At 40.5% G+C, this 27,050-nt stretch overlaps 1 protein-coding gene across 5 annotated transcripts in view; it reads right to left on the bottom strand.

The window, feature by feature from the left end:
- sufu (suppressor of fused homolog (Drosophila)) overlaps positions 1-27,050 on the bottom strand; it is a 225,435-nt gene that overhangs the window by 89,008 nt on the left and 109,377 nt on the right. For 3 of the 5 annotated variants that reach the window (XM_068053059.1, XM_068053062.1, XM_068053061.1), the window contains exons 9-10: positions 8,028-8,072; positions 1,529-1,663 (exon numbers count right to left, since the gene is read on the bottom strand). In XM_068053059.1, the coding sequence (XP_067909160.1) occupies positions 1,529-1,663; positions 8,028-8,072 (180 nt within the window). The remainder of the gene's footprint in view (positions 1-1,528; positions 1,664-8,027; positions 8,073-27,050) is intronic. The other 2 variants (XM_068053060.1, XM_068053063.1) reach the window with 1 other exon arrangement.

Below are 27,050 nucleotides of genomic sequence, written 5' to 3'. Positions count from 1 at the left end.
CCAGCGACCTGCGTTCAATTCTGGGTACTGCCTGTGCGGAGTTTACAAGTTCTCGCTGTGACCGCGTGGGTTTTTGCCGGGTGCTCCGGTTTCCTCCCACAGCCAAAGACTTGCAGGTTGATAGGTAAATTGGCCATTATAAATTGCCCCTAGTATAGGTAGGGGAATTGAGGGAAGGTGGGGATGTGAGAGGGTAATGGGATTAATGTAGGATTAGTATAAATGGGTGGTTGATGGTCGGCACAGACTCGGTGGGCCTGTTTCAGTGCTGTATCTCCAAATAAATAAATAAATACTTTACATCAAACTCAAAAGACAGTAAATGAATTCCAGCTATTGCTTCAAACCTTTCCCTTTGATTCTTTCTTCTTTTCTCTCTCCATCTGCGTGTGCTTTTCACGTATGTGTGCTAGAGTAGCACGTCATGTATTTTTAGTAATTTTAACCAAATTAGAGTTTTAAGATTAATAAATTTCCACCTTTCTTGTTTAAATCTAAGAAAAACTGTCTGGTTGATTTCTTTGCCATTATAATTGGAGGGCAGTGAACAAGGATTCACTGAGGGGAAGCTAAAAACATGGTGTTTTAAAAATTAAACCCGGTTATGGTCAAACCAGGAAAAGGCTGAGAGGGAACCCCGAGACCCCTTTCTCACCTGGTCACAACTGTATCAAACAACATGTCCCTTCCGCTGTTCGCAACGGGCAAGGTACAGGCTGTACCCAACCAGCCCATGCTTGCAAAACTCAAAACACAGTGTCCAACATTAGATGTGATTCGGCAATTGGGCAACATTTGCTAAATAATCCTCAGTGTGCTAAGAATTATGCTGACAACCAATTTAAGATGGTCAGTCGGGCTCGCAGTGTGGCACATGTGTGTGTACTGGAAGCTACATATATTAATACACAGGGCCCAGACAGAAGGAACATGTACACAAATTGTGCTGTTTCAGCTGAACGTAATAAGTGACAGCCATTCGCTGGTTCATTCCTCAGGGCAATGCTTTAACCAATCAGAGTCAAGCTACCTGGTTTAAATTCCAAACAATGCTTGGCAATTAACTGTCAGTCACCGTAAACTAGTGCATTCTCCATGGCACCGCCTCCACAAATCAGAGTTCACTTGCTAACCAATCAGCACTCTCTTCTCATACAGTATAAAGTTGTTGTTTTCCCTTACATTGGTATTCTTGCGGATCGTCCTGATGAGTGCAAGATGAAAAGCTTCGACAACATGTCTCTATTTTCAGCAATACTCATGTTCTGTACTACCAACCAGCTATGTATAAATTGCTATCATACTGAGTTGTCCTCCAATTTTACTGACCCATGGGGAAATACCTTGTTTACAACTCAATATGGCTGAAATTGAGAAATAGCGTTCTATCACACTTTATTACTACAGTTTTGCATTTTAATACTTCTATGCATGTATTAGATATTTCCTAGCCCAAATAAGATTCCTATTTTCACAAGTAAGGCTTTCTGGATTTCAATTTTTTCAGCAAAACCTAATAACTGTTCACCTCAGTGACAGTGGAATAAGAGTTCCAGATTCCTGGTTGAATTTAAGGTGTACACTCTCCAGCTGCCTGGTGCGGATCAATTCATGAGGAACAATAGCAGCAGAACTTTCACTTTCCAAACTATCTTTCCTAGTCCTAGAAAATAGAACAGGGAAACAAATTAAAATTCATGAGAAAGATTTTAAGAAAAACAAAAAAAACCATTAAAAACTCACTTCAATTTGCTACAAGTCTAAACTTTGAACAGAGTTAATTAAATTTCAGATATTCTTGGGTTCCGACATGAATTCAGAGGCAGAAGACCAGAAACAACAACTCATTAAAAAGAGAAGTTTATAGACTACAGTGCATGTGAATGTGGTGTATAAATATTAAACTTTATCTACCTTAAAAAGCATGTGCTTTGATATATGATTGAAATAAATACATAAATTTCTTACTTGGGTAACATTTTTCTGCTATGTGAGATAGATTGAATTATGCTACACCAATACTCAAGTTTTCAGCACAAGTCACACTAACTAACTGGCTCTGTTTTCACATTCACAGGAATTAGTCAGGAATCAGATCAGTGATCAACCTAATGGGCAACTGGATTATGAAAGTTTATGTAGAATGCTACACTATTAGTCAAATACAGAAATGTGCCTTAGATGGTTCACTTGAAGTGTCACACATGGACTACCATGTTGCTATATTTGGGCGGGGTAAGCAGGGGCAGAACAAAAATTGCTGAACTGAACTGCCAACCTGAATTAAATCATCTCTTGCCCTCCCCCACAAAGGGAACAGTAGTAAAACATATAAACTACAGATTATTGCACTTAAGTGTTGGTTTATTATATTGTTCTTAATGAAAGATGGGCATAATTCTGAGGCAGGAGCATAAACAAAATAACCAGTTGCATGTGTAATGCAAAGACTACAATAATATATTATGAATCAGATCGGTATAAAACAAATTATATCATTCATATTACAATATAAAACATTTAAAAATCCTTAGTAGTCATTTCTCAGAGGCATTAATGATCCATTCAAAAGTAGTTTGTCCCAAGTATTTTCTTCAAAAACAATAAAATCAATGTATTCACATTCTTATTCCAAACTGACTGCTCTACCTTTCTATTTAAATTGGTCAACAGTCCTGTTATTTTCTCCCATTCCCATCTTGCAAACACCATTTCCTCTGGTCCCTCACCCAAATGAACATTATTCATTTGCGTGCTTGACAGTTGATGCCAGTAGGTTGTTTGACCACGGGAAGCATTGCAACCAAACCCAATTGTATACCCAACATATACTTTCAGCAGGCCCGGCTGGAATTGATCAGGACCAGCGATTTTTGTTGACTTTTCCCACCCTAACCTGGGCAGTTTGTTATAGTAGCTTTGTAGTACCCCAACTGCCATACCAACACAGCTTGCATCTATATAGTGCATTTTATGTAGTAAAATGTCAGAAGGCTCTTCACCGGTGGACATCAGGTGTAGGAAGGAGGAGGGGGTGGTTAGAGGAGGATACCCAAGTATAGATGTAAACTGGCATTTTAAGGAGGCTTTTGAAGGTGGGGACAAATATAGCAAGAAGAGGAGATTTATTTAAATCCAGGAGGCATTTTACTGTGTGCTCTGCCTACAGGGAGGGGGAAAACATACAGTACACCATACTGAAAGAGTAGAAGTTACAAGCAGGGGCATTGGATTGCAGGAGATGGTAAAACAGGAGCACACAAACAAGGAATGGAAGGATTTGAAGTCAGTGACAAAGATATGGAAACCAACGTGTTGAATGAGTGGCGATCTAGAAGGATTAGGGCAACAGTTGAGCACATAGGACATGAGCAGAAAAGCTTGAATGAATTGGGTTTTTTTAAATATAAGGTGGAGCTTGGAAGTTCAGTATTGAAGCAAGTAGAAAATGTGAGTTGAGAGATGACAAAGGTTTGCATAGGGGTTCAGCAAGAACCTGTAGATAGATAGATAGGGGTGGAAACAGGCAAAGTTTCAGGTGATGAATTGGATGTTGAGTTTGGAATAAAGCTCAGGGTCAAGGAGCAAGAGGTTGTATACCCTCAGGTTGCATTGAGTAAGCATCTGGAAAGGGAGATTGGACCAGAAGCAACAGCACTAGTTTCTGCTGGGGCTGAAAGGATGACTTTAGTCTTGCTCAACAACTTGGTATCCTTCCAACAGCAGGACAATCAAGGGTGGTGGTGGACAGATCAGATACACATGAAAGCAGACAATATCCTTATGTGTGCATATGTGTGACAGAAAGAGAGAGAGAGAATTAATTAATTTATTTTAAGATATGCTGAGCTTCATTGGTAAATGTTACAGCATCAGGACCAATATTGAAATAGGGATCTGCAAAGTGAAGATAAACGCACATTAAACACTGCATCATAGCTGATTGTCAAATTCACTGATGAGTAGAAATTCAGAATTGTAATGGCTTTCAATATGCTGTCAATTTGAATTGAAACATCCTACATCTATAATATACTAAATATATCTGATCTATAACTGCCCTGGGGGGAAATAAGTGGGTGGGTCACACGGATTTTGTTTCCATGGTATCCCGAAAAATCAACATGCTCAAATGAGCGTAAATTTGCTTCACACATTTATCACTATGCAATAAATAATTACTTAAATTTTGTAGCAAAAGTAACAAAAATGCTGATAATGGACCCATGACAAAAAATCATGCAATATAATCAGTGCTACATTCAGAACATAAAATACAAATGAATCCTATTTTCTCAAACATGTGTGCCATAATATACAAATACTATTACTCCAAAGATATGTGAGCAGTGACTATTTACTAAGTTAAGAACATATGAACGTACGAATTAGCAACAGGAGTAGGCCACTCGGCCCTTTGAGCCTGCTCCGCCATTCAATAAGTTCAAGGCTGAACTGATAACGCCACATTTCCACCTACCCCCGATAACCTTCCACCCCCTTGTTTATCAAGAATCTATCTACCTCTGCCTTAAAAATATTCAAAGACTCTGCTTCCACTGCCTTTTGAGGAAGAGAATTCCAAAGACTCACGACCCTCAGAGAAAAAATGTCTCCTTATCTCTGTCTTAAATGGGCAACCCCTTATTTTTAAACAGTGAACCCTAGTTCTAGATTCTCCCACAAGGGGAAACATTCTTTCCAAATCCACCCTGTCAAGACCCCTCAGGATCTTATATGCTTCAATCAAGTCGCCTCTTACTCTTCTAAATTCCAGCGGATACAAGCCTAGCCTGTCCAATCTTTCCTCGTAAGACAGCCCCGCCCATTCCAGGTATTAGTCTAGTAAACCTTCTCTGTTCTGCCTCCAATGCATTTACATACTTCCTTAAATAAGGAGACCAGTACTGTACACAGTACTCCAGATGTGGTCTCACCAATGCCCTGTATAGCTGAAGCATAACCTCTTGTTCAATTCCCCTCGCAATAAACAATAACATTCTACTAGCTTTCCTAATTACGTGCTGTACCTGCATAAGTTAAGTAGTTATTGTCACCCCGTTAAGATTATAGCTACTCAGTTCTTCAGTCACAACATACATTATTTCAGTAGGCAATATCTTCTTGGTTGCTTTAAGACTATTGCAACTAACACATACAGGACACAAGGAATACACTAAAATCTCTCTTTCATAGCAAGAATTTCCAGCCAACTACCAATTCTAACTTGGGTCTTTTTTTGCTTGGCTTCAGATTCTAAAGCATCTCAGTGACTGAAAATGTACAAAATTAAAAATGAAGCACAGAGGGAATGCAATCTGGGAAAACATAGAAAAGGAAAACTACCACACTATGGAGCAGTTGGACATTGAACAACATTGAATGTTTTTCATACAATAATGAAGATTACCATTTGAACCTTCCTATGTCTGGAAGAAGGGAGCAGAGTAAGCCAACAGCAGTCAACTGGAGCCATTCTTGTACAGCTCTCAGCAATATAGTTCCAACAAAGATCAAAAGCAAGGAAGTAATGCTAAATCTTTATAAAACACAGGTTAGGCCTCAACTGGAGTATTGTGTTCGATTCTGGCAACCACACTTTAGGAAGGCTGTCAAGGCCTTTGAGACAATGCAGAACAGAATTATTCAGAGAATCATAGAAGGTTTACGGCACAGAAAGACACCACTTGGCCCAATGATTAGAATGGTACCAGGATGAAGAACTTCTGTTGTGTGGAGAAGCTGGGGTTGTTCTCCTTACAGCAAGAAAATTAAAAGAAGATTTTGATAGAGGTGTTAAAAATTGTGGACAGTCTTGATAGAGTAAATAAGGAAAAACTGTTTCCTGTGGCAGAAGGTTCGGTAACCAGAGGACACAAAATTAAGGTGATCTGCAAAAGAGCCAGCGGCAACCCGAGGAAACTTTTTTATATAATAATTTGGGATCTGGAATGCACTGCCTAAAAGGGTAGTGGAAACAGATTCAATTGTTACTTTCAAAAGGGAACCGGATAAATGCTTTATTGGGAAAAATTCACCGGGAACAAAGAGCAAGGTGGTGGGACTAGTTGGATAGCTCTACCAAAGAGACGGCACTGGTACGATGGACCGAATGTATCAGTCTATGTTTCCAAATGGATCGACGTCATTAGTTTGTGCCAGTAGCTTGAAATTACAATTTTAAGCTTGCCCTTCAAACAGAGGCATGCAGAAATAGAGGAGATACCACACTCATCTCAGTGTATTAACACAATCATATAATTAGGACAAATGAAGAGTGTTTTTCTTCTCTCTAATTCCACTTTATCCAACTCTTTATATGTGAATGCAGTTGAAGTGTTGCAGGTTAGCTGATAGTGAGGGCAGGGCAACACTTGATTTTTCCAATGCACTAACCCTGATCAGAAGTACAAATGAGACATTCCCCTTCCTAAACCATGGAGACTGAAGTAAAGTGCAACATTCCCATTGCTACAACGACTTATCAGCTTACTCAGTGCAAACCAGGGCAGGAATTTTACTTGACGGCGCTGGCCCTGCCCACCAGCTGAAAAATCAGGGGCAGGTGCACTAGGCCTGGAAGCCACGCAGCAATTTTGTGGCGCCCAGGCCATTAATTGGCTTTGGTCAGGACTTCCGTCCCTGTGAGGCAGGTAGTCCCACCTCCAAGAGCTGCCAGTCAATCAGAAAGCTAGCAGCTCCTCAGTTCCAGCAGCGTCACCAGGACTGGTGACCATTACTGGGACTGAACTCAGCGAGAGGAGCAACAGGGACGTCGGCCACGAAAAGGTGTGGGGTTTTGGGCCATGCCAGGGATAATTGGCTGGGCCCCAGCGAGGAGGGTGGGGGTCGATCAAGAGGGCGGGTGGGGAGGTGATCCAGCGGGGGCAACTTGTGCTGCTGGGTGGGGGGCGGGGCCCCTCCATGGGTGCCCGATTAGGAGGGCCCACCCCATCTCAGCCCGCAAGGAGACCATCAGGTACCACCAGACAGCCTCCTTAGCTGGCAAAGTGCCTGGCCGTCGCTGATCATATATACCAGCAGCAGTGGGAGTTGGCCCTTAAGTGGTAATTAATTGGCCACTTAAGGGCCTCAACTGGCCAGGGGCCAGCGAGACCATTTGCCAACTCCCCCCCTGCTGGTAAAATGGGAACCTTGCAGTGGCCCACTTATGTGCTCACAAATTCAAACATAAACAAGTTAAAGTTTAAAAACTGCTGTAAAAGTATGGAACCTACCTTTTATTCATACACACAGTTGTAAAGGAATAGTTAAAAATGTTGATGGTGCCACAAAGTCTGTTCTATTCATTACAGCTGCAATTCTTTTTTACTTCCAGCTTGGAGTAATCATTCTAGCTTTCCATCACAACTAGAGTAAAGCAAACACCACACTTGGCAACACCTTCTTCTGAAATGGTTTGAAAACTGTTTGCATTCCTATCCTAAATATACAGTCATACTTCAAATATTAGCAACATCTCAAAGTATTCTTGAGACATGGGTAAACAGCCACTATTGTACATCACAAAAAGTCAGTTCAAATGATTTCTAAGAAGATGTCATCTATCAGATGGCATTTACAGAATGAGCACAAGCTGTGTAGCAATAACTGCAGGCAATCTAATTTCACAAACAGAACCAATGAAACAATGACTGCACCAAAAACACAAGTGAATTCAATGTGCTGACTTGTCAACTGCAGTAGTGCATGATGGGATTGAATGGCAAGCTTTTTGCTATTTCTAATTTAACTCTGCAGGCATAAACTATGAAAAATATATAAATACTAAATAATACTTTTAAAATACATTCCTCATTGGCTTAGAAATATAGAACTCTTAGAAGAATGTACATGTACCGTGCAAAAAAACAGATTTCAAAAATTTCAATTCAGTAGAATTCATTTTAGCTAGGAATTATACAGTCAAGTCACACGATACAGGAATTTTTATTGAAGAACTATTTGGGCTTACAAACCCATAGAGACTGGGAAGGGGTAAGATGAACTGTGCATTATATTCTTACCTTTCAGTCTGCTTGCTCTGGAAATGGCCCACTGATTGCACTAGTCTAAGGAGAAATTATGGGTAGATTTGTACCAAAAATATCACAATCATAATTAAAACAAAACTACTCAGATTTATAAACAGAATTAATCTTTGATCCAAAATCTCTCAGACTTGGTATTTTCAATTTGGCTTTGCTCTGTAGATTTGAGTGCCAAAACATTACCAGGGATTAAAACACTTCCTATTTTTTCTTATTATTTGAATTTAGATAGCTTTAAATCCTGAAAGAAAGAAAGGAAAAGGATAAAAACATGTTTCATGCACTGCAATATTTACCTTACAGAATGGTTAAGTGCAATGTTGTGAGTGTATGGTAAATTTCAAGACACCATTAGGCATATAAACTGCAATATATATCTAATAAAAGTACAAAATGAAAAGCTGTACTTCAACAACAGGAACTATTTGTGGGAGTTTTCATTTTGCTTGGGGTTAATTGAGGTCATTAGTATATCAAAAAGCTTTTAAGGAAAATAAGAGCAATATATTTCTCCAGATTTCAGAGCAGTGGCAACCCCCCACCTCCAGCACATATCACATTTCTTTCTGCACAACTTTTAAAACAAATATTTTAATATATTCTCACTCTCCCTCCCCAGTAAACTGCATTCACAAATATAACCTGAACCACACACACAGACATCCCCATCCTTTTAAAATTCTGCATAGTTTAGAAGTTACCTTTATAGCTTAATATTAAAATGAGAAGTGATAAGGCTGGAATTCTTGACATAAGTATAGGGAAATCAAATGCAGCATAATCTTAAACTGTGACATTGACCATGTGCCAAAAATTACAGAACACAGTAACATATTCATGTTTGATTATGATATACATCTCATCCACATTATTATGAATGGTGTGGAGAGTGTACTGAAGCCAGTCTCTTATTCATACCAATACAGGAAGATTATCAAGTAACCTAATTTTCAGAATGTTGTATTACATGGTACTAGTCTCACATGAAGCCAAAGTAGCACAATACAAAAGCTTTGAGAGGCAGACAGCTAGTTTTATACAATGGAGTTTTTCTTCCTTCATTTATTCTTGAGGTTTGGGCATCACTGGCAAAGAATTTATTGCCCATCTTGAGTTGCCCTTGTACAACTGTTGTTTTAGAGGGCAGTTAAAAATCAACCGTGTTGGTCTCAGATTGGCGTCATATACAGGTCAGAGTATGGAAGGATGGCAAGTTTCCTTCCCTAAAGAATATGAGTGGGTTTCTACAACAATCATAGATTTCCAGATTTTTTTAAAAAACTGAATTCAATTTCTGAAACTGCCAAGGTGGGATCTGAAATCACATCTGTATTAGTAGTCCAGGCCTCTGTCCAGGAACATAGCCACACCACCACCATACCCATTCGGAAGCCAAAGAAACGTTTAATTGGAAGAAATTGCAAAACTGCATTCCATGGCACATTTTGATGTCAAAAATATTTTAAACTTTAATATTAATTAGTTCATAGTACCATTATACTGATTCTAGAAGAAAATGGTTATAACTCACATGCATTGTGCAGTAGATATCTTTAACTGGTGTAACAACTGTGAGTGCCCTATGCTAAATAATTGCATTTGAGTAGCATTCCACCATGAATTTTTGTAATTTAGTAGCAAAGCTAATAATTTAGCCAGGAATTTAAAGAGCCAAATTAGAATACTTGACACCCTTTTAATATGAGGTATTATCAATAATCTTCAAGCTAAATATTTTTAATCAAAATACACCTTTTGAAATTCACTGCCAACCAAATTGGAGGAAATAAAAGAGCAAAATATTCAGCAATAATTAATGCCAACTTAAAAGGAAAAAGAAAATGAAGATGGAATGTCTTCTCCATTTTTAAGTCTATTTGCAATTTCATACAATTTCTCCCAGTTCCATTGACACCAGCCATTTCTGATCTCTGAACTCATGACAGAATCACTGAGCCAAAATAAGCTATCCAGTCAGTCAACAAGTAGCTACATTCAATTCCAGAAAGATCACAAATCAGAGAGCATCCAAGCCTGACGTTAACAAAGCAACTCTAGTGAGTCTGAAAATCCAATATGGTGGATTTACATATAACTGGGGAAATGTAACTAACAGCAAATATCTCCTAGAAGGTAGATATTTTAGGAAAATAAAACCAGCATCTAAGGAGTACAATAATAAAAGTATTAAATTCCTCAATCACTTAATTTCTCTTTTGAGAGAAGGCATGCAAGTATTTTTTTTAAAAACAAAAGTCTATGTAAAATTAAAATTTGAAAGTCTTATGAAAACAAGAGCAAACATTTAAGAGGAAAGGAGCTATGTAAAGAATTAATTTGATTAGCCCTTTGAAAAATATGACCTCAACATTTTAAGAGCTCCGACCTGGCTGGCAAAACTGACTATTACAAAATTTGTTTTGCTAGCTTTTAACTACTTGCAGACAAGTTATAGTCAGCTACACAGATAATATTTGTTTCAGGGCATAAAAGATACTCAAGTTGATGAAAATTCAAAAACTAGAAAGTGCTTCAAGCTATTTGAACTTCAGATTAACCAACTCTTGCATTTTTTAAACAAGTATTTTCTTTTACTAAGCTCACAGTAATCATATGGTAACTTACCCAAGGTCACACTCGTTCATCGTTAAGTCCACATGCTTCCCATAGTTATTGTTTTCCTAAGACAGTTTCCCAAAGAGGACACATTAAACATTTTGGAGCATGCACCCTTAGACAGCTCAACTGTTCCACTTGCCTAAATGAGTAGATAAGGACAGGAAATACCATAGAAAGCTTGCATATCAGGATCTGGAAATGGATTCTGCCCAAACTAATGGGTTAAATGTCACCTTTCTTGGACAATTGTGTGGGGGCTATACAAAATGAGCTTAAGGCCTTCTCAAAAGAATTCCTGGAGGCCACATGTCATTATTTGGTACAGTTAATCTCAAAGGATGTCTGATGCAAGGATTATCAATAGAATAGTTTCTCATCACCAGAAAAGTCAAATAGCTGCAACTCCCAGTAGCATTCTCTGGCCCTCACTTCAAGATTAGAAAAAAGTAGCAATATGGAACTTGGTGGCTCACAAGCACCTAGGAGAAGCTGGTTCTATCCTGATGAGATACATATGGTAAGTGTCTACAAAAGGCATTTCTATTTGGGATTTACTATTTGGGCATCACAATTTAAAGTGGCATGTTAGATCTTGTTATAACTTTTCAAAAAAATTGTTGTTAGAAAAGGTTTCCCATGGAAAAGTTTTAAGAGAGCAGGTAAGTAATCTATTCCCACTCCTTGGCTGATGTTGCTTTGTAGCCACTGGGGAGTTATAAGAGTAATAAGGACTGACCTATCCCTTGAACTTCCTCCCTTGAGGAAAGATCTTCACCAAGCATCTGCTCCAGACAGCCTTCTACCCCAAAGATAAGATCAATGTAATGAAATAACAGCCAGAACATCCTACAACAATCTAGCAACAACTTGCAGTCATACAGTACAGGTAATTTAAAACAATGCCCCAAAGTGCTTCCCAGATAGGCATAAGGAAAATACATGTAAATCCAGAAAAGGAGAGATGAGGAGAAGTGTTTAAAAGCTTGGTCAATGGAAGAGGTTTTGAGAAGGTTTTCAGAAAGAGTAAAGAGGTAGGAAATTTCACAGAGTAAGACCCAGGCAACTGAAAGTTCTACTGCCAATAGTGGTGGTGAAGGCAGTGGGAGGAAGTGCACAAGAGACCAGAGTCAGAGGAACAGAATGTTTGAGGGGGAGGGATATAGAGCTGCACAAGGTTGCAGAGATAGGGTAAGGCAAGGCTAAGGAGGAATTTAAAGATGATGATTTTAATTGAAGATGCTGCGGGCACAGAGCCAACAAATATAAGTGTGGGACAAAATTCTTGCAGAAGAGGTTTGGTGAACAGAGGTAGTTAAGGGATCAAGGGGTGCTGAAGAGGTTGAGTTTTCAGTGCAGTACTGAGGGACTGCTGCACTGTTGGAGGTACCATTGTCAAATTGCAGTTGTGTAACTTGCTGTGTGCAAATTGTCTGCCATATTACGTACATCACAACAGTGGCTGCACTTCAAAATTACTTCATTGACTAAAGTGCTTTTGGACATCCTATGGGTGTGAAAGACACTTCATAAATGCAAGTCTTTCTTTCTTTTAATGTATTTCTGCCTGAAACACAGTGCACACCGTGCACTACATTTAATTAAAATTAATTTAATACAATGTAAGTGGCCCTATAACTCATGTGGCACGCTATGTAACAAGGCCACATAAAAATAGATTTCAATAATGAGTGTCCAAAATATATACACTAGATCATGTAATGCTCCACCTCATTAGTTTTTACAGCACAGAAGGTACCATTCAATCCACTATGCCTGTGCTAGCACTCAAAGATCTACTCTCAGTCCCATTGTCTGGCTTTTGCTTTTAATTTTTTCTTTTTCAAATTGTCAACACACTTCAGAAGTGCAATGATACAACATTCACAGACTAATTCTGAAGACTTATGAAAAATGGACTTTGTTTTTTTTAAAAATGAGTGTTGATTTTAAAAAGCAAAAATGGTCCAAAATGGCCATACAGAAAGGGGATTGGCCTTTTGTGTCCAGTCTGACAAAGACAATGAACAAATCTTTGAAGCTAAAAGGTGTTAATGAAACCCATCTTAGACCAAGCCTAAAAAATTCTAGAATTGAATATTGTCTTCTAAAATAAAGGAGCTGTGAAATAGCCATGTCCTGGACTACTGTGTGATCACCACGGGGAAGAAACCAGAATGTTTTCTCACAGGAAGTAAGAAGTGATACAGCTTTATCTTAAAAAAAGACAGTCTGAGCGAGACAGAGAGAGAGGTTGACCCAGAAGGTGAAGAGAATTGTAACAACTGGCATTCCAGAAAGGCAGAAAGCACATGCTCTGCTGAAAAATTCCAACATCTACATTATACAGTAGACAGAACAGGAAGTGACCCACCATCTTCAACAGAACCTTTAAATAGAAATAAATCTACAATCATTTCAGGCCTGCAACTGTCTAGAACTTGAGTTCGCAAGAGAATTTAACAGTTTTCTCGTAACCTTTCTCCCCCACTAAAAAAAAACACCTTCCGCTTTCCCTTCTCTATCAGTTTCTTCGTGTGTGTGTGCGCGCGCGCGCGCGAGCGAATGCATGAGTGGATGCGGTTTTGACAATTTTGGGATAAGGCATATTGAACAAGAAACAATTGACTTTCTGCCTTTTAAAACGTACATGGATTTGTTAAGGGAAGATCTTGTCTGACCAACTTGATCAAATTTTTTGAGGAAGTAACATAGAAGATAGTGCAGTTGATGTGGTCTACATGGATTTTAGCAAGGCTTTTGACAAGATCTCACATGACAGACTGGTTAAAAAATAAAATCCCATGGGATCCAGGGAAATGCAGCAAGGTGGATACAAAATTGGCTCAGTGGCAGGAAACAAAGGGTAATTGTTGAAGGCTGTTTTTGCGACTGGAGGGCTGTTTCCAGTGGCATTCCACAGGGCTCAGTACTGGGTCCCCTGCTTTTTGCGGTATATATTAACGATTTGGATGTAACTATAGGGGGCACGATCAAGAAGTTTGCAGACAACACAAAGATTGGCCGTGCGGTAGATAGCAAGGAGGATAGCTGTAGGCTGCAGGAAGATATTGATGATCTGGTCAGATGGGCAGAAAAGTGGCAAATGGAATTCAACTCGCAAAAGTGTGAGGTGAAGCATTTGGGGAGGTCAAACAAGGCAAAGGAACACACGATTAACGGGAAAATACTGAGAGGTGTAGAGGAAGTGAGGGACCTTGAAGTAAATGTCCACAGATCCCTAAAGGTAGCAAGACAGGTCAATAAGGTGGTTAAGGAAGATATATGGAACCCTTTCCGTTATTAGCTGAGGTATAGAATATAAGAGCAGGGAGGTTATGCTGGAACTGTATAAATCATTGTTTAGGCTACAACTTGAGTTCTGGTCACCTCGTTACAGAAATGATGTAATTGCACGAGAGAGGGTACAGAGGAGATTTACGAGGATGTTGCCAGGACTGGAAAAATGCAGCTATGAGGAAAGATTGGATAGGCTGGGTTTGTTCTCCTTGGAACAGAGAAGGCTGAGGGGAGATCTGATTGAAATGTACAAAATTTTGAGGGGCCTGGATACAGTGGAGGTGAAGGGCCTACTTACCTTAGCAGAGAGGTCAGTGACAAGGGGGCAAAGATTTAAAGTGATAGGTAGAAAGATTAAAGGGGAGACGAGGAAAAGATTTTTCACCCAGAGGGAGGTGGGGGTCTGGAACTCACTGCCTGAAAGGGTAGTTGAGGCAGAAACCCTCAACTCATTCAAAAGTCGTCGGGATATGCACCTCAAGTGCCATAATCTGCAGGGCTATGGACCAAATGCTGGAAGGTGGCATTAGAATGGGTGGAATGTTTTTCGGTTGGCACAGACACGTGGGCCAAGTGGCCTCTTTCTGTGTCATAAACCTTCTATGATTCGATGATCTTTCCTGAAGTACGGCCGCCATGTTCAGGGCTAATCAAGGATTTATATAGGTTAGCATTACCTCTTTTCTTTATCCCCCATTCATAAAATCTAGCATCACTTCGATTCACATCCAATTCTACTTCTCCTGATACACTTTGTCATGAACACGTGCCATGCCGAATGACGACTTTTTTAAATCCATAGGTTGGAAACCTGAATTAAACTTTCAAAAAAATAAGAGACAAAGAACCGATAAAAGATCACTGCTAGCAACTAAAATGGCCTCTACAATTTGCAACTAAATATCCTATTTTCCAACGTATCGAGGTGGAGACCTAGGTCTAGTAAATCTCCAACCAGAACAATGGCCTGAGAATTTTGAATGGCTACCTGCCTTGCCTTCATTAACAAGACATTAAAGGCAATCTTGGAACATTAACACTAGTGGAGACGGACCACTCAAAGGGTAATCACTGAAGCAATGGGACCCTGAGAGAGATTGGAATTCTTAGACCTGGCCTAATTAAATTGCAAAAGAAAGAATACACTGGGCTATCATGTGACAGACTCTCCAGCTGTGTGACACTAGCTGCTCTTTCTCTCTACAAACAAGCACCCGAGATTGACCAGTGAAGGACCCAAGTGGAGTCTCTCTCTCTCTCTAGGCGACCTTGCAAGTTCGAACCCTGGCTGCTGGCTCAATTCAGCCAAGCCTATCACTAGTGCAGACAGAGACCCTGGGAAGAAAAACAATTGCAACACTGTCTCCAAGAAAGCCCGAAACCACTCGGCCACATCTACCAGCCAGAAACTTCAGAACCCACCCTCCCCCACGAATGTTGCCAGAAGACAACTGAATTACCAGACTCCATAGACTGTATACCCTTCTTTTTTTTATTGTTCTGGACTCCAACCCTACCAATCTATTCTTCTCCACTCTAACTTATTTGAGTGTATTTGTGTGCGTGTGTTTGACTCTCATGTGTGAAAGTTGAAGCGTAATTTATTATTTTACTTGGATCCGGTTTTGTTTTTAAGTACGATAAAGATTAGATTAGATTAGATTAGAGATACAGCACTGAAACAGGCCCTTCGGCCCACCGATTCTGTGCCGAACATTAACCACCCATCTATACTAATCCTACGCTAATCCCATATTCCTACCAAACATCCCCACCTGTCCCTATATTTCCCTACCACCTACCTATACTAGTGACAATTTATAATGGCCAATTTACCTATCAACCTGCAAGTCTAAACTAACTTCTTGTTTAAACTCAAGAAAACCTGTCCAATTTGTTCTTTTATGAGCATTGCACATTAAGGGGTAAACACTCACTGAATTGGTAAGCATATCCACTGTTTAAAAGAAATTAACCCTGGTGCGGTCAAACAAGGAGATGGACAAGAGGGGAGCCCTTCGCCCCCTCCTCTCACCTGATTGTAACACCTTTTGTTCCTACTAATCCATTTGTTTGTGAGAACAGAGCTAATGTATTAATTTAGCCCCTCAACTTTAGCTTAAAAAGATTTCCTCTTATTAATTGACCAAATCCCTTAACTATTCTTTTACTTGTTATGCATATACAAAATCTATTATTTTTCAGGTTCCAGTCTTTCTTCATACCCTCTCAACTTTTCTAATTCCCATTTTTGCTTCTCCTCTACATTTCCTATACTTCTACTTATACTATACTCCACTAAGTTCAATATTCAGGATTCACTCTGACTGCTTCTCAACTAGTCTACTATATCTGCTGAAGCGTGTCAACACCCAAGGACACTACTGATATTCACTATTCTGGAGGGATCAACCTTAGCTGACTTGTTGTCAACTCTCCACTCCCTGGCCTGCTGAGAGCGAGCTGCACCTCTAGACTTCATTTGAAATGCACTGGGACCAACGTCCTGGCGAATCGCATAACGAGGACTGTAGAGAGGGCTTTAAATTAAACAGTGAGGGGTGGGGGGAGGGGGCAGGGTTCACGTGAGGGGTGATTTAGAAAGTTAATGAGAAAGGACAAGGTAATAGTACAGGGTAGTGATATGGGTAATGATAACCAGAATGTGACAGGAAGGGACAGAGCATGCAAACATAAGAACGCATCACCAAATAGGGTCAGACTAGGGAAAAATTTTAAAAGACTGAATTAAAGGCTCTATATCTGAATACACACAGCATTCATAACAAGGTGGATAAATTGATAGTACAAATAGAAATAAAAATAAACAGGTGTGACAGAGTGACCAAGGCTGGGAACTGAATATTCAAGGGTATTTGATATTTGGGAAGGATCGGAAGAAAGCAAAAGAAGGTGGGACAGCTCTGTTAATAAAGGATGAGACCAGTATTGTAGTGAGAAATGATCTCGACTCAATCAGTTTGGGTGGAGATAAGAAATAGCAAGGGAAAATAAGTCACTGGTGGGAGTAGTTTATAGTGCCCTAACAGTAGCCACACTGTAGGACAAAGTATAAATCAGAAATAATGGAGGCTTGTAAGCCAGGTACAGCAATAATCGCGGGCGTTTTAATCATCATATCGATTGGACAAATCAAATTAGCAAAGGTAGCCTTGAGGATGAGTACTTCAGAGTGTATTCAGGACAGTTTCTTGGAACATGACATTCTGGAACCAACCAGGCAACAGGCTATTTTAGACCTGGTAATGAAACAGGATTAATTAATGACCTCATTGTAAAAGATCCTCTAGGCAAGAGTGATCATAACACGATAGAATTTCACATTCAGTTTGAAGGTGAGAAACTTGGGTCTGAAACTAGTGCCTTAAACTTAAATAAAGGCAATTACAAAATTATGAAGACAGAGTTGGTTACAATTGGCTGGGAAAATAGGTTAAAAGGTAATACAGTAGATAAGCAGTGGCAGACATTTAAGGAGATATTTCATAACTCTCAAAGATGTACACCACTGAGAAATAAAGACTCTACGAGAAGGCTGCAACATCTGCGGCTAACTAAGGAAGATAAGGATAGTATCAAATTGAAAGTAAGGGCATACAATGCTCCAAAGATTAGTGGTAGGCCAGAAGATTGGGAACATTTCAGAAACCAGCAAAAGATGATGAAAAAAGGGAGAAATTAGAATCTGAGAGTAAACTAGCAAGAAATACAAAAACAGACAGTCAGAGCTTCCACAAGTATAGAAAAAGGGCAAGAGTAGCTATGGTAAACATCGGTCTCTTACAGGATGAGACTAGGGAATTACTAATGGGAAACAAGGAAATGGCAGAGACTTTGAACAAGTATTTCGTATGTGTCTTCATGGAAGAAGACACTAAAAATATCCAGGGAATCAAGCAGGAAAAGGGAGGGAGGAACTTAAAACAATCACCATCATCAGAGAAAGTGTTTTTTATTCTTGCATGGGATGTGAGCATCGCTGGCAAGGCCATCACTTGTTTCCCATTCCTAACTGTCCTTGAGAAAGTTGTGGTAGGAAAATTAATGGGACTAAAGGCTGACAAGAACCCTGGACCTGATGGCCTGCAGCCTAGGATCTTTAAAGAGGTGGCTGCAGAGATGGTGGATGCATTGGTTGTAAAATTCCCTCGATTCTGGCAAGTAATTAGGAAGGCAAATGGGATGTTGCCTTTTATTGCAAGGGGGATGGAGTATAAAAGTAGGGAAGTCTTGCTACAACTGTACAGGTCGTTGGTGAGACCACACCTAGTGCTACGTGCAGTTTTGGTCTCCTTATTTGAGGGATATACTTGCATTAGAGGCAGTTAAGAGAACCATAGAAAAGTTACAGCACAGAGAGGCCATTCAGCCCATCATGTCTGCGCCGGCTGAAAAAATTAGCTTCCCATTTTAACCCCACCTTCCAGCACCTGGTCCGTAGCCTTGCAGGTTGCAGCACTTCAGGTGCAAGTCTAGGTACCTTTTAAATGAGTTGAGGGTTACTGCCTCCACCACTGATCTGGGCAGCGAATTCCAGATAGATACCCACCACCCTCTGGGTGAAAACGTTTTCCTCATGTCCCCTCTAATCTTTCTATCAATCACCTTAAATCTGAGCCCCCTGAGAACTGACGTCTCCACTAGGGGCAACAGGTCCTTCCTGTCTACTCTATCTAGGCCCCTCGTAATTTTGTACACCTCAATTAAGACACCTCTCAGCCTCCTCTGTTCTAAGGAAAACAGCCCTAGCCTATCCAATCTTTCCTCATAGCAGTCATTTTCAAGCCTTGGCAACATTCTCATAAATTTCCTCTGTGCTCTCTCCAGAGCAATTATTTCCTTCCTGTAATGTGGTGTACACAATACTCCAGCTGTGGCCTAACCAGCGTTTTATACAGTTCCACCGCTACATCCCTGCTTTTGTCCTCTATACCTCGGCCAATAAAGGAAAGTATTCCATATGCCTTCTTCACCACTTTATCTGCCTGTCCTGCCACCTTCAGGGACTTGTGGACATGCACTCCAAGGTCTCTCACTTCTTCTACCCCTCTCAATATCCTCCCATTTATTGTGTATTCCCTTGCTTTGTTTGCCCTCCCCACATGCATTACCTCACACTTCTGCGGATTGAATTCCATTTGCCACTTTTCCAACCACTCAACCAAACCATTGACATCATTCTGGAGTCTACTGCTATCCTCTTCACTATCAACTACATAGCCAATTTTTGTGTCAGCTGCAAATTTCCCAATCATGCCTCCCACATTTAAGTCCAAATTATTAATATATACCACAAAGAGCAAGGGACCCAACACTGAACCCTGTGGAACGCCACTGGAAACTGCCTTCCATTCGTAAAAACATCTGTTAGCCGTTACCCTTTGTTTTCCATCACTGAGCCAATTCTCGATCCAACGCGCCACATTCCCCTGAATCCCATGAGCTTTTACTTTTCTGATCAGTCTGCCATGTGGGACTTTGTCAAATGCCTTACGAAAATCCATGTCGACAACTTTCACTGCACCACCTTCATCAATCCTCCTTGTTACTTCCTTAAAAAACTCAATTAAGTTAGTAAGACACGACCTTCCCTGAACAGATCCATGCTGACTATCCCTGATTAATCCGTGCCTTTCTAAGTGACAGTTTATCCTATCTCTCAGAATTGATTCTAATAATTTGCCCACCACCGAGGTCAGACTGACTGGCCTATAATTATTTGGCCTATCCCTCGCACCCTTTTTCAACAATGGTACAACATTCGCAGACCTCCAAACCTCTGGTACCTCGCCCATATCTAGTGAGGATTTGAAAATGATCCTCAGAGCATCTGTGATTTCCTCCCTGGCTTCCTGTAACAGCCTGGAATACAATCCATCTGACGCTGGTGATTTATCCACTTTCAAGGATAGAAGGTTCACTAGGTTAATTCCTGGGATGAAGTTGTTGTCTTATGAGGAAAGGTTGAGCAGGTTGGGCCGAGACTCATTGAAGTTTAGAGGAATGAGAGGTGATCTAATTGAAACATGCAAGATTCTGAGGGGGGCTTGACAGGGTAGATGCTGAGTGGATGTTTCCCCTCGTGATGGAATCTAGAACTAGGGGACACAGTTTCAAAATAAGGGATCTTCCATTTAAGATGGAGATGAAGAGGAATTTCTTCTCTCAGAGGGTCATTAATCTTTGGTATTCCCTACCCCAGACAGCAGTGGAGGCTGGGTTATTGAATATATTCAAGGCTGAGTTAAACAGATTTTTGATCTCTAAGGGAGTAAAAGGTTATGGGGGGCAGGCAGGAAAGTGGAGTTAAGGCCACAATCAGAACAGCCATGATCTTATTGAATGGGGAAGCAGGGTCGAGGGGCCAAATGCCCTACTCCTTCTCCTACTTCTTATGATTCCACTGGACAACCTCTGCTGGCAAGCCAGCTGATACATCACTGCTCCTGGATCCATTCCCTTCTCCCCAGACAACTGATCAACGTGGTCATGGGTTTATGGATGCTCAAACCTGATGCCACGCGCTATCCACACCTCAAACCACATGGCCTCAGATGCTATCTTTATTTCATAATGTCGCCTGGCAAGGTCTCACTTAAATCTCTGTCCTACTTATGTAACCCAAATTTGCAGTAATAGTGTGGAGGACAGGTTAATGGAATGCATTCAAGACAGTTTTCTAGATCAGTATATCAAGGAACCAGCTGGGGAACACGCTATTTTAGATCTAGTATTGTGCAATGAGTCTCCTCACCTGGCAATACTTTTCGCCACAAACATTGCCCAAACTGCCATAGTGACGATACGGCCCTCAAGTCATAACTTGGTTCCTCATCCTATTCCTCTGGCACTTTCTCCTCCTTGGAGCAGCTCACCTTGTTCCACTTCTCCTTTAAAATCTTCTTTCTCTATCTCCTGGCCTCCTCGAAGCCCCCTCAGCCTCTGCACTCAGCAGCTCCTCATCCTCAGTGATTTCAGTCTCATCTGAATTTGCAGTAATTCTCTCACTCCATATAAATTCTCCTATTCATGTCCATTGTATTTCCTGGAGACTCTCTACTCCCATCACTTTGATCACAAGACCATCCCCATATACTTGCTTTTATCCCTCACAGCTCATTTCCTCCTAATCTCTTTTAACCTCACCTTCCTCTGTGTTGTCTGGAAAAACACTCTTGCCAGTCACTTGCAATTACATTTTCAAACACACAATCTTTGACTCTCTTTTTGCCATGATAATGATGCAGCCGATGTACTGACCCATTCTGTCATGTCCATCTTTAATGTCCTTCTCTCCAAAGAAATCCATACTCTCTCCCAGTCTGGGGTCTTCCCCCCTCCATCTCCTATATGGCCCCCATCATCATTCAGTTGAGCCCAATAGAGAAGAGGCATTGGAAGAGACTGTCCAGCTTACAGTGTCAGTCTTGACTCAGTTGTAGCACTTTCAACTGAGTCAGAAGGTCATGGGTTCAAGGTCCATGTCTGTTGGATGGGGCTTTAAACTGAGCCCCTATCTGCTCTCTCAGTTGGACAGAAAAGATCCCAAGCACTATTTGAGGAAGAGCATTTATCCCTCAACCAACATTACTAAAAATGATTATCTGGCCAGTTACAGCATTAATGTTTGCAGGACTTTGGTGTGCAAAAATTACCAACTGCAGTTCCCATTAGAATAGCGACTGTACTTCAAAATTTTGCTATTTGGTGTAAAATGCTTTGGGATGTCCTGAGATTAAAAGTGCTAAAGAAATAAAAGTAGTTTCTTTCTTTCTTTCCTTAGTCAACAGGAAAGATCAAGAAGGGCTATTGCACCACATTCAGAGGATGTTCCTAGGGCCAGCTTCTATACATGTGCTGACAAAACCCTGCTCTACCTCTTCACCATCTCTCTCAACAACCTCACTGGCTCTGTGCTGTCAGACTGTCTGTCCAACATACAGCCTTAGATGTGCCGTAAGTTCCTTCAAATGAACATTGGGAACAATGGTAACTATCATTTTCAGCTCCCTCCATAAAGTCCGTACCTTTGCTGTGGATTCCATCCTCCTCCCCAGCCAACGTCCTAGGTTGAACCAGACTGTTTGCACGTTGGCATCCTATTCAACCCTGAGCAGAGATTCCAACCACATAGCCTCTTCATCAGAAAATCTACCTACTTCAACATGCATAACACCCAATTCTGCACATACCTTAGCCCATCTGCTGTTGAAACCTTTATCCATGCCTTTGTCACCTCCAGAATCAACTATTCCAAAGTTCTCCTGACCAACCTCCCATTCTCTACCCTTTGTAGATCAGCTCATCCAAAACTCTGCTGCCCATAACTTATCCCACACCTCTCAGGTGGATGTAAAACATCCAATGACATTACTTGGAGAGATTTCTTCCAGTGTCTTAGCCAACATGTATCAGCAAACATCAGTAAAACAATTATCTGATTATTTATTTGTGGGACTTTGCTGAGGGTAAAGTAGTTGCCCTGCTTCCATACACTACATTTCAAAAAGTACTTCTTGGCTTTGAAGTGCTTTGGGATGTCTGAATGTTGTGAAAGGTGTAAAGTGCAAATTCAAGACACAGTGAAACATGTCTGGTGCCCTAATTAAATTTACTATATAATTGAATAAATAACCACCCTTGCAACAGTAAAACTCTGTTCACATAGTTTAACCCAATAGTAGAATAAAGCCCAAGCAGAAATTAATCCAATAATGTGCTTAAACCTGCCTGACCATGGATTGAATCTTCAGTCCTTTAAATGCCAACATTGAAATAAAACTGAAGAAAAAAGTGTGTTTGGACCAGACTCCTTTTGAAAGTACGAATTCAGATCGAGACCAAACAACCTGAAGCTGACAATGTAATGAGAACTAGCTGCTAAGATATATAACAAGGATTAATTTGCTTGCTTATTTTTATTCCCTTCCCTCCAAAGAAACATCTTGTCCAAGTTGCTTATAAGATTGAGAATTTTAATGCAGGTACAGCACGTAATTAGGAAAGCTAATAGAACGTTATTGTTTACCATGAGGGGAATTGAATACAAAAATAGGAAGGTTATGCTTCAGCTAAACAAGGCATTGGTGAGACCACATCTGGAGTACTGTGCACAGTACTGGTCACCTTATTTAAGGAAGTATGTAAAAGCGTTGGAGAACAGAGGTTTACTAGACTAGTACCTGGAATGGGAGGGCTGTCTTACGAGGAAAGACTGGACAGGCTAGGCTTGTACCTGCTGGAATTTAGAAGAGTAAGAAGCAACTTGATTGAACCATACAAGATCCTGAGGGTTCTTGACAGGGTGGATGTGGAAAGGATGTTTCCCCTTGTGGGAGAATCTAGAACTAGGGGTCACTGTTTAAAAATAAGGGGTTGCCCATTTAAGCCAAAGATGAGGAGAAATTTTTTTCTCTCATCGGGTGGGAGTCTTTGGAATTCTCTTCCTCAAAAGGCGGTGGAAGCAGAGTCTTTGAAAATTTTTAAGGCAGAAGTAGATAGATTCTTGTTAAGCAACGGGGTGGAAGGTTATTGGGGGTAGGTGGAAATGTGGAGTATTCAGTTCAGCCATGAACTTATTGAATGGCGGAGCAGGCTCGAAGGGCCGAGTGGCCTATTCCTGCTCCTAATTCATATGTCCATATGTACTTGTATCCTCAATGGTGAAGACCGATGCAAAATATCTGTTCAATTCATCTGCCATCTCCTTATTATCCATTATTAATTCCCCAGACTGACTTTCTATACGACTAACGCTCACTTTGTTAACTCTTTTTTTCTTGAAAGATGTATAGAAACTCCTACTATCTGAATTTATATTTCTTGCTAGCCTTCTCATGTACTCTAATTTTCCCTTCCTTATCAATCTTTTAGTCATTCTTTAATGTTTTTTATATTCTGTCCAATCTTCTGACCAGCTTCCCACCTTTGCGCAATTATAGGCTTTTTCTTTAAGTATGATACTGTCTTTAACTGTTTTAGTTAACCATGGATTGCAGGTCCCACCCTTGAAATTTTTCTTTCTCGTTGAAATGTATCTATTCTGTGTACTCTGAAATATCCCCTTAAATGTCAGCTGCTGCATCTGTATTGACCTATCCCTTAACCAGATTTGCCAGTTCACTTTAGCTAGCTCTGCTTTCATGTCCTCATAATTGCCCTTAAATTTAAAATACTAGTCTTGGACCCACTCTTCTCTCCCTCAAACTGAATGTAAAATTCAATCATATTATGATCGCTGCTACCTAGGGGCGCCTTAACTATGAGGTCATTATTTTAATCCTATTGCATTGCACAATACCAGATCTAGTATAGCCTGCTCTCTTGGTTGGTTGCAGAGCATATTGTTCCAAGAAATTATCCTGAAAACATTCTATATACTCATCTAGGCTACCTTTGCCCAACTGATTTTTCCAATCGATATGTAGGTTAAAATCCCCCATAATTATCACTGTTCCTTTCTGATAAGCTGCTTTATTTCTTCCTTTATACCCTGTCCTACAGTGTGGTTAATGTTAGGTGGCCTGTACACCACTCCCACTAGTGACTTCTTGCCTTTATCATTTCTCATCTCTACCCAAACTGCTTCTACATGCTGGTCTCCTGAACTTACGTCATCTCTCTCTATTGTGCTAATTCCATCATTAATTAACAGAGCTACCCCTCCACCTTTTCCTAGCTTCCTGTCCTTCCTAAATGCCATGTACCCTTCAATATTCAGGTCTCAGTCTATTTCGTCCTGCAGCCATGTCTCTGTAATGGCTATCAGATCGTACCTATTTATTTCTATTTGCACTCTCAGCTCATCTGTTTTGTTTCGAATGCTACGTGCATTTAGTTTTGTCCTTTTATTATTTTTGTAACCTCGAGCCTTAGCTGTTGATTTACTCTTAGATTTGTACACTCTGTCCCTTCCTGTCACAGTCTATCATTTCCCATATTAATACCTTTCTCTCTTGCCGTATCTCTATCCTCGATTTACCACATCTTCCCAAATTTGATCCCTTGCCCCCTACTATTCAGTTTAAAACCCTCTCCATTTCCCTATTTATGTGGCTCACTAGAACAGCAGCCCCAGCACAGTTCAGGTGTAGACTGTCCCAACAGTACAGCCACCACTTTCCCCAGTACTGGTGCCAGTGCCCCACGAACCGGAACCCACTTCTACCACACCAGTCTTTGAGCCATGCATTAATTTCTCTAATCTTATTTGCCCTATGCCAATTTGCACGTAGCTCAGGTGGTAATCCAGAGATCATTACCTTTGAGGTTCTGCTTATTAATTTGGCACCTAGTTCCTCATACTGACTATGCAGAGCCTCTTTCCTTGTCCTGGTTATGTTGTTGGTACCTACATGGACCACGACGACTGGATCCTCTCCCCCCACCCCACTGCAAGCTCCTCTCCAGCCCTGAGCAGACGTCCCGAACCCTGGCACCGGACAGGCACAACAGCTGCCTGGACTCTCGCTCTTTGCTGCAGAGAACAGTGTCAATCCCGCTAACTATACTGTCCCCTACTACTACTACATCCCTTCCTTCTCCCTCCACTTGAATGGCTTCCTGTACCATGGTGCCATGGTCAGGTTGCTCATCCACCCTGCAGCCCCCACTCTCTTCCAAACAAGCTGAAAGAACCTCAAACCTGTTGGACAATCGCAAAGGCTGAGGCTCCTGCACTCTGGGTTTCCTTACCTGCCTCAGCTGCAGCCATGCTCTCCTGTCCCTGACCAAATCAGAAGACCCTATCCTACAAAATGTCCAGGTAACTTTCCCCCTCCCGATGTGTCGCAGTATCTGCAGCTCGGACTCCAGTTCAATGACTCTGAGCCGAAGCTCTTCGAGCCACAAACACTTACTGCAAATGTGTTTGCCCTGGATCACACTGGCATCCAGGAGCTCCCACATGCTGCAGCCATGACACATCACCTGTCCTCCCATCCTTACTGTGTTTTAATTAACTACTTAATTATTTTATTCAATTATTTATTTTATTTTCCTTTTTTTAAAAATATATTTTATTAAGCTTACCACTAGTTCGTTTACTATTTTAAACGTTAGAATGGACCTTAATCACTTGCCAGATACTCACCAAACAGGTAGCTTATTCCCAAACTAATCACCTACCTGCTTGCCTGTGACGTTTGATGCTATGTTTGATTTAAGTTAAATTAAATTAAATTAAAAGCTTACCTGTATACTCACCCCGGTGCCTCTCGGTTTCCCTGCTCTCAATGTTGATTGTGACGTGTAACATGTTGAGCAGTTGAGCTAACAACACACCAACCTCTCCATCATAAATTATCAATGATGCTCTAGTCAAATAGATGTGGTAGTAACTTTGTTCTGAAAATAATTTCACCATAAGAGTTCTTCTGTATGAGCTATACAATTCTTTTATCTCGATGCTTATTGGAGTATTTTAGTTTAACCTTATTCTACTATTTTATCGTTTAAATACTGCTCGAGCGAAGCAGTCCGGGAGAAGATTTTTTTTGTGTTAAATTCCTTATCTAATATCATCACAACTGGAGATGGAAGCCTATGGAAAACTGTCTCAACTTCATAAGGTTGCTGAAGAAGGGATTCTTGCTTCCCAGCCGTCTCTGACAGGCACACAGATAGCCTTTTATAACACTGAGCATTGTGCTAATTCAAATAATTGCATTCCCCTTTTATGGGGAATCAGGTTATCATGATGGTATATACTATTTTTAAGAAAAGTAAATTAAAATGGTTTTAAATTGAATTTAGATTTCATTCCCCACCTAGTGTTTCTCTTGTTTACAGGGCAAATTTTTCACTCTAATTTACCATTAAACCAGCTTTAGTTACTTTATCTAACATTTGTCTCTTTCCGAAGCTTTTACTAATTTTGTCAACAGTGCATATTGCACTGTAAAATCAATTTAAAAGTAGAAATACTTTTTATTCTAAAGGACCAAAGTTTTGGGAAAAAACTAAGCAGAATTAGGATTGAGGAATGTCAAATGGGAGGTTTCAACAATTTTAGCAATGCACCACACTCTCACTCCCCACCCAAAAAAACTCATGCAATCTGCA

This window comes from Heterodontus francisci, chromosome 20 (assembly GCF_036365525.1).
Source record: "Heterodontus francisci isolate sHetFra1 chromosome 20, sHetFra1.hap1, whole genome shotgun sequence".
Classification (NCBI taxonomy): Eukaryota; Metazoa; Chordata; class Chondrichthyes; order Heterodontiformes; family Heterodontidae; genus Heterodontus; species Heterodontus francisci.
This window is presented reverse-complemented; position numbering and strand designations above follow the sequence as displayed.